The sequence below is a fragment of the Gekko japonicus genome, unplaced genomic scaffold, assembly GCF_001447785.1.
Source record: "Gekko japonicus isolate JY-2015 unplaced genomic scaffold, Gekko_japonicus_V1.1 scaffold3080, whole genome shotgun sequence".
Classification (NCBI taxonomy): domain Eukaryota; kingdom Metazoa; phylum Chordata; class Lepidosauria; order Squamata; family Gekkonidae; genus Gekko; species Gekko japonicus.
In genome coordinates this window covers 1-8,713 of record NW_015160319.1, presented here as the reverse complement: position 1 = coordinate 8,713, position 8,713 = coordinate 1, and the positions used below count along the sequence as shown (strand labels likewise).

The 8,713-nt window shown below is 51.0% G+C and overlaps 1 protein-coding gene across 1 annotated transcript in view; it reads left to right on the top strand.

The window, feature by feature from the left end:
* LOC107115258 (mitochondrial import receptor subunit TOM40 homolog) overlaps nucleotides 1–3,339 on the top strand; it is a 17,058-nt gene extending 13,719 nt beyond the window's left edge. Inside the window, exons 7-8 of the mRNA XM_015416922.1 lie at nucleotides 1,153–1,255; nucleotides 3,116–3,339. Coding sequence (XP_015272408.1) covers nucleotides 1,153–1,255; nucleotides 3,116–3,255 — 243 coding nt within the window. The 3' untranslated portion in view covers nucleotides 3,256–3,339. The remainder of the gene's footprint in view (nucleotides 1–1,152; nucleotides 1,256–3,115) is intronic.
* The last annotated feature ends 5,374 nt before the right edge of the window (nucleotides 3,340–8,713 follow it).

The window sequence follows — 8,713 nt, the reverse complement described above, 5'->3', positions numbered from 1 at the left end:
AACTCATTTGTTACGAGGGCCGGATCTGACATAAATGAGAACCTTGTTGGGCCGGGCCATGTGTGTCATAAAATGTACGCAGAAAAGATAAGCTAGTAAAATAGATAATGAGATTAGAAATGTAACAAATAGATAATTGAAGGATAGGAGATGGAATAAGCCTCCTGTTATGTGTTTAATGTTTAATGTTTGTTAGTGGTAGTTTTATGTTGTTTGTTTTCATTTATGTCTGTAGTGTATAAATAAAAATAAAAGTGTACCTTTGGGTACTTAAAAAAAAATTAAAAAATTAAAATGTAACGCCAGGTAGCGGAGATATAAACTTTATAAAGGACACAAACACAAAGATTTCTTTTTTTACTTAAAGTAAGAACATGCTTAAAACATTTAGCTCTGTAAGCGGCAAACCTACTTTTGATTTATTGACCTTCGCCACAGAAATCTCATGCTCAGAGTTCCGAGTCTAGGACCAGTGTTCCCTCTAAGCTGAGTGAGTGTGAGCTAGCGCACCGTTTTTTTAGCTTCCAGCTCACAGATTTTTTTTCTCGGCTCAGGAAGGAGGGCTCAAGAGCAAGCTAATTTATTGCAGCGGCCAAATCGCTCGCTCAAAACTTTAATGCCGGCAGCTCACAAAGTACAGTTTTTGCTCTCAAGACTCCACAGCTTAGAGGGAGCCTCGTCTAGGACCCTGCTTAAAACACCAAATGGCTGAGCGATTAAGAGGGTCTGGCGAAGCAAGCTATGATGCAGCAGCAGCAGAACTGGAAGCAGGAGATGGCCACTTTCACCGCTGCCCTGATGGAAGCCCTCCCGGGAGGGGGGCCTGATCCGGCCCCCGGGCTGCATGTTTGCCACCCCTGCTCCAGGCTGGTCCTGCGTGGAGCAGGGGGTATGGCCCCTCCCAACTCTGTGATTCTACAATTCTGTGGCCCGAGGTCGTCCAGCGAATTTCCATGGCACTAGCCCAAATGTGTCTCACGAGCTGTTCAGCGGCTTCTTTATGAAACCTCCGAAGGTGTCCGGGTCTGTTGTTAGTCCTGGGGCGGGGGGCGCGGGGAGTGGAAGTCCAAACTAGCGGGTGGGGAGGGGCTGCCAAGGTGCTCACCGCTCAGAGCTTCCCTTCACCCTCCTCCCGTCCCTTGGTTCCTCCAGCTGCAGGTGGGTGTGGAGTTCGAAGCCAGCGCTCGCATGCAGGACACGAGCGTAACGTTCGGCTACCAGCTAGATCTACCGAAGGCCAACCTGGTATTCAGAGGTACGAAGTCTCCATCCCGTTTTCCGGCCAGGGGCGGACAAATGGCGGGGAGTGGGGATGCACGGGATTGGGGGATTTGGCTCTTTTCCTCTTTGTTTAAGGAATCCGGGCTATGCTAGTTCAAGGTGCTGGTCTAGACCTTCAGAACCTTGTATGGTTTGCAATCAGCGTACCTGATGGACCGCCTGATCCCCGTGTGAACCTACCCGACTGTTATGGTCATCTTCAGAGGACCTGCTTTGGGTCCTCTGAAGATGCAACTTGGGACAGGGCCTTCTTCGTCGTGGCACCAGAGCTCTGGAACTCTCTCCCAGGGAGATTCTATTGGGTATTGTAAATAAGAAGCGGGAGACTGACCAGTTATGAAGGTGCACAGAGAGTTTACATAGTTATAAAGGTGAATATATACAGAGATATTTACAGGCTATTGAACAGCATGTCGTGCCTTAGCCTATGAGAACTGAGTCCCCACCAGCTTACCAAGCTGATAGCTATTATGCTATACCCCAGCCAATCTCAAACAAGGTGATGTAATCACTAACTCTTAACAAGACCTGAAAGAGCAACACCTGCTAGAAAACACCTGGCTGTAATTACATGATTACTAGCATGACAGCTAGGTCTGACAAACAGATCAAACTGATCTATAGTAACTGCTTGCTACCTCTATCACTCTGACATATATCTCAATAGATTCCTCTGTCCCCATCTGTTGCTGTATCCCACCAGCGGGTGAAGACTTTGTTTTGCTCAGCAATACCCCAGTGATAACCCTGACTTGGATAGCCCAGGCGAGCCTGATCTTGTCAGATCCCAGAAGCTAAGCAGGGTCGGCCTTGGGTAGTCTTTGGAAGGGCGACCTCCAAGGAATACCAGGTCCCTAGGCAGAGGCAGGCAATGGCAAACCACCTCTGAAACGTCTGTTGTCTCAAAAATTTGTCTAGCTTGCCACCTAGTGCTGCATAACGCTAAAGAGCGAGAACCTCTGGCCAGCGTTCCCTCTAAGCTGAGTTAGTGTGAGCTAGCCCATAGTTTTTTAGCCTCTAGCTCACACATTTTTCCCTTAGCTCAGGAAGGATGGATCCAGAGCAAACTAACTTATGCAGTAGCCAAATCGCCCGCTCACAATTTTAATGTCAGTCGCTCACAGAGTACGATTTCTGCTCACAAGACTCCACAGCTTAGAAGAAGAAGAGATTGGATTTATACCCCGCCCTTCACTTGGAGTCTCAGAGCGGCTTACAAACTCCTTTCCCTTCCCCTCCCCACAACAGACACCCTGTGAGGTGGGTGGGGCTGAGAGAACTCTGACACAAACTGCCCTTTTTCAAGGACAGCTGTGCCAGAGCTTGTGACTGACCCAAGGTCACATCAGCAGGTGCAAGTGGAGGAATGGGGAATCAAACCCGGTTCTCCCAGATTAGAGTCTGTGCACTTAACCACTACACCAAACTGGCTTAGAGGGAGCATTGCTCCTGGCTATGCTCTGCACAATGCATTACGATAATCACTGTTACTCTATCGAACCTCCTTTCCTCACCAACATTTTGATGATTGTTTTTATGTTCTTTAGGTATTTTAATAACTGTTTCTTAATTGTTCAAATGTTTGGCCGGGGAGGGTTGATCTGAATAGTTTTAAAATGTGATTTCATCTTTGCACGTTGTGAACCGTTGGCGGCCCTTGTAAGGGCAGGAAGGCAGGACGTAAATGTTGTGTGCCGATCAGAGAATAAGTAATAAATTCTCTGGGCCACCCACCCGTATGATCCCCCTCCCCTCCGGTTCCTCTAGATCCATAAGCGCCTGCTCCGTTCTCCGTCTCGTGACCGTGTCCGTCTTTGCTCTTCCCCTTTCTCAGGCTCTGTCGACAGCAACTGGATCGTCGGGGCAGCGCTGGAAAAGAAGCTCCTCCCCCTGCCCCTCACGCTGGCCATGGGGGCCTTCCTCAACCACCGCAAGAACAAATTCCAGTGCGGTTTCGGACTGACCATCGGCTAAGCCCGCCCACCTCCCTTCGCACTCTCTTTCTCTCTCTCTTCCCCCTGCCGATTCAGCACGCCTCACTTTGCACCCGCATCCTTGTTTGGCCGGCAGTGGCCTCCCTAGGGGTGCGTGGGGTGGTGGGAGGGAAGCGGGGTCGGGACTCATCGGGTGGGCGCCGTGGGGACATCCCCACCGCCGCCTTCCCTCCTCCCGGCAGGAGCAGCTAGCTGGTTCTCAGGGAACTCGGAGGAGGCAGGGATCCGAGCGGGGGCGTGGCAAGGGGGCGTCTCCCCCGTTTCCCACGTCCCTGTCTCCTGCTGGAACTTCTCTGCCCAGGGTACGGTTCAATGTCTGCAAACTGTGCTGCCTCCTGGTGCCACTAGGGGGTGGTGTTGCTTTGGCAATGGGGGAAGTGCGTTCCCCCCCCTTCCTAGGGATTATCTGTGGCCGTAGGGCAGGGAGGTTTTGCCTGGAAGGGTGCAATGGGGGAGGGGGGTTTAGCATGGGAGGAGTTTGGTGGTGGCAGCGGGAAAAAGAAGGGGGGGTTCCCTAGACCTTTTTTCTTCTCCTCCCTCTCCCCCCCCCCTTCCCCGCAGACAACCTGAAGGGACACAGGCTACTCTGGACGGTTTTGCGAAAGGGTCTTGAGTAACTGTTAACTCCTTTGCAACGCCCTTCACTCCTACAGCCCGTATTCCCCTTCCTGCTATGTTCTTGGGGTGGGGAGAGGGGGGGCTGACCCCCTAACTGTTCCTCTCCCTCCCCCCCCGCTATTATTATTTTTTAAAAAATTTCATAGCCCCGGTGTCGTTTTTTTGGGGAGGGGGGGGGTCCCAAACGGAAGTTGCTGCCCACCCTCTCCTCCCGCCCTCCCGGCGTCGGGTCTGTTTCTGCTTGGATCCCCTCCCTCCCTCTCTGCCCGCCCCTCACACACACACACACACACCCCCGTGAAGCTGCACGCAGAAGCTCCATGGGACCAGACCGAGAGACGCCAGCCTTTTTCCCAACCCTTGCGGAGATATCGACGGGGAGGGAGATCAGTTGCATGTCCTTCTTCCCCCCCTGCGCGGCCAGAGACTTCAGTGTAAATCATGTTTATAAGTTATGGGAACGAAAAGGATCTTTTACGGAAGGGGGGGAATTACCGCTGAACCCACAAGGGGGGAGCCGCCTCCCTCTCCCCTGTGAAGTTGGAAACAACGTCTGTTTCAATAAATTACCATCCGCCACTTGTCCGGTCTGTGGTTCTTTTCTCCTCCTGCTTCTGCTGTGTGTGTGTGTGGGGGGGTCCCCAACCTTTTTCGGCCCACGGTCAACAAATGGCTGCCGCAGGTGCTGGAGCGAGGCACAAAATGGCTGCCGCAGCTTACCCACAGTCACGCAGCGAAGACCTTTGGGCCGTGGTGGCAGCTACCGCCAGAGAAACTTTTCCCAAAAAAAGTCTGCACAGCCAATCGATTCTGCAGTGTTTCCAGACAATAGGACGGGTCCAAAATGTGTGTGTGAAATCGGTTCTGTCTGTTGTGGGGAGGGGAAGGGGAAGGAGATTGTGAGCCACTCTGAAACTCCTTTGGGTAGTGAAGGGCAGGGTATAAATCCAATCTCCTCTTCTCCCCTCCTCTTCCTTCTACTCTTATTGTCCTCTTCCTGCTCCTCTTCTACTTCTACTCCATCTACTACTCTTCCTCCTCCTCCCTTCTCCTCTTCTTGTCCTCCTCCTCCTCTTCTGCCTCTCCCCTCCTCTCCCTTCTCTTGTCCTCTTCTGCTTCTCTCCCTTCTCTTCTTGTCCTCCTCCTCTTCCTCTCCTCCCTCCTCTCCCTTCTCTTCTTTTTGTCCTCTTCTGCTTCTCCTCTTCCTCTCCTCTCCCTTCTTCTTGTCCTCTTCTGCTTCTCTTCTGCCTCTCCTCCTCTCCTCTTGTCCTCCTCTTCCTCCCCTCCCCTCCTCTCCCTTCTCTTTTGCTTCTCTTTCTCTCCTTCTCTCCCTTCTCTTCTTGTCCTCTTCTGCTTCTCCTCCTCTCCCTTCTCTTCTTGTCCTCCTCCTCTTCCTCCCCTCCCTTTTCTTCTTGTCCTCCTCTTCTCCTGCTTCTCCTCCTCCTTGTGCTTCTGCTGTCAGATACCAGCCGGGCAGGCAGGGACCAAAAGTGGAGAGAAATTTGCACGGGTTCCAAGGAGACTCCAGCCCACACAAGTCAAAAGTGCATTGATTTCCTTTTATCTTAATGTAACGAAGCTGAGTGTGCTTTTTTGGTTTCTCACCAGCAAACTGGAAAGAAAACAAGACGGCCCAGATCCACTCTGTCTCATGTGCCCCCCCCCCCGGCATTCGTAAAGCCTCTGAAGATCACCGTTGCCTAAGCGACAACCAGCTGGAAGTCTCCAAGCCTTGTGCTGCTGCTTTGACACCTGTCTTTCAAAAACTTGGCCCGAATCTGCTCTTGGCCCTGACTGCCTGTGCCAGTCGTTGAGTTGGTTCTAACCAATGCTTCCCTCTAAGCTGTGGAGCCTTGTGAGCAAAAACACCTCTACTTTGAGAGCTGCTGGCATTAAAGTTGTGAGCGAGCGATTTCGCGACTGCGTAAATAAGTTTGCTCCGGAGCTCTCCTTCCCAAGCTGAGACACAAATGTGTGAGCTGGAGGCTCAAAAACTGAGCTAGCTCACGCTAACTCAGCTTAGAGGGAACACTGGTCCCAACCTAGGGTGGCCAGCTCTGGGTTGGGAAATACCTGGAGATTTGGGGGGATGGAGCCTTGGGGGGGGCGGGGTTTGGGGAGGGACTTCAATCTATATACTAATAGTGAAAGGCTCCCCCTGCATGTGGATATCTAAATCCGCACATCGGGGGCACCTAGGGGCAGGGAGATTTTTCTGCACGCTTGGGGCAGTCCCCAGGTGTGCACAAAAGTCTGAAAAGGTGAAAAAAATATTGGGGGGATATTTAAATCCCCCCAAAAGTAAAAGAGCGTCCCCTGTGCATGCGCAGGGAATACACTGTGAACTGCCTCGCCGCTACCACCACAGGGGACGGGAGGGCGGGAGAAGGCTTGGCCTCACCGATGCCGCTGCTGTGGAGGGAGGGAGGGGGAAGCTTGGCGGGCCAGCCGGCCTCGCTACCACTGCTGGGGAGGGAGGGTGACACTTGAGGGGGGAGACCGGCAAGGCCCGGCGGCTACAAGCCACTCAGGCCTCGCTTCGGAGCCGGGGGGGAGGAGGCGGCAGGGAGATTGGCGAGGCCCAGCGGCTGTAAGCCGCTCGGGCCTTACCCCCTGAGCCGGGGGCGTGGTGGTGTGTGGCCTAACACGCAAAGGAGTTCCTGCTACAAAAAAAGGCCCTGGGTTTTGACCACAAACAAGGTAAACAGAATAAGAAGCAAAAGGTGGGTGTGGCTCGATGACCACACTTCTGGTAACATGGGGGTGTGGCCTAATATGCCAATGAGCTGTGCTGTCATGGGGGTGGCCTAATATGCTAATGGGTTCCTGCTGTTGGGTGTGGCCTATTATGCTAATGAGTTCCTGCTGGGCTTTTTCTACAAAAAAAGCCCTGTATCAGTTGTAGAAGAATAAGAGATTGGATTTATACCCCGCCCTTCAGTACCAGAGCGGCTTTCAATCCCCTTTCCCCTTCCCCTCCTGACAACAGACACCCTGTGAAGCAGGTAGGGCTGAGAGAGAGAGCTCTGAAAGAATTGCCCTTGAGAGAACAGCTCTAACAGAACTGTGACAAGAAGTAGAGGAGGAGGTTGGATTTATACCCCGTCCTTCACTCGGAGTCTCAGAGCTGCCTACCATCTCCTTTCCCTTCCCCTCCCCACAACAGACACCCTGTGCGGTAGGTGGGGCTGAGAGTGCTCTTGAGAGGACAGCTCCTGAGAGAACTTGTGACTGACCCAAGGTCGCCCAACTGACTGAGTGTGGAGGAGTGGGGAATCAAACCCCGATTAGAGTCCGCGCTCCTAACCACTACTCCAAACTGGGTCTCAAAATTAATAGCAGGAGATCTCCGGGCCCCACCTGGAGGTTGACAGCTCTACTCCTTAGCAGCTTCTTGGACTCAAGTGTTAAAAGACAGTCTGGCATGGAAGACAGTTCTGATGTTGAGCAAAGAACCACCCCCAGTGTTTGTGTGTGTGGGGGGGGACGACGACTTGTGTCTGGATTTAGATTCCCAGAAGGTTCCATCTGAGGGACGTATACAAAACTTTCAAAGGCAGGGGGCGCCAGTGAGACTTCCCTATCGGCTCGGTCTTTCTGAGGTTCTCTCTCCACCTTCTCCAATGCACAATTATTGTGACTGAAGAAGGATAGTTTGTCCTTTAAATCACACTTTTTTAAAAAAAGTGTGTCAAAATGTTTTGTGTCAAAATGTTGGATAGTTACATAGCAATCAAAGTGTTTACATTTATATCGCATACATATAAGTATTTTGTTAATATATAACGGCAGTTTAGTTCACTATTGTAAACATATTTTGAGCATGTAATATAAAGTGGTTACGTGCACGGTTAAGTGTAGTGGTGAAGTGCGCGGACTCTAATCTGGGAGAACAGGGTTTGATTCCCCACTTGCAGCTGCTGGATGACCTTGGGCAAGCCATAGTTCTGACAAGAGCTGTTCTCTCAAGAGCAGTCCTTGAAAGAGCTCTCTCAGCCCCACCTACCTCACAGGGTGTCTGTTGTGGGGAGGGGAGGGGAAAGGAAAGGAGTTTGTAAGCCGCTCTGAGCCTCCCTCGGGTTGTGAAGGGCGGGGTATAAATCCAATCTCTTCTCTTCTAATTTATATAGTACAGATAAAAATGAGTCTTAAACTATATACTAAATTTGTCTAAGGTGAGGTCTAGTTCTTTAGTTTCTAAATTTTGTTAATTTCGTTGAATGTTGTTGTTGTTCAGTCACACAGTCGAGTCCGACTGTTCGCGACCCCATGGACCAGATCTTGCCAGGCCTTCCGGTCTTCCGCTGTCCTCTGAAGTTTGCTCAATTTCATGTTTGTTGCATCTATGACACTGTCTAACCATCTCATCCTTTGCCGTCCCCATCTTCTTTGACTTTCAATCTTTCCCAGCATCAGGGTCTTCTCCAGTGAGTGCTCCCTTCTCATTGGGTGGCCAAAGTATTTGAGCTTCAGTTTCATTATCTGGCCTTCCAGGGAACAGTCAGGGTTGAGTCAGGGTTGATTTTGTTAAATTTCATTAAATAGGCAGTCTTAAACATTGTTTTGATAAATATATTACCCATGTCCAGGGGTCATACCCTGCAGGAGCGCACAGGAGCGGAGCAAATGAGTTATGCTAATGAGCTCCTGCACCTCTTTTTCTACGAAATGACCCCTGCCCATGTCAAAGTAACAAAATGTACTGTTGTCCAGATTAGGATCAAAAATACATCAGCAGTCTATACAGAGGGGTTTTTTGGTATCACTTCAGCTTCTGCTATATAAGCAATGAGTGGGTAAAAAGGTAAAGGTAAAGGTTC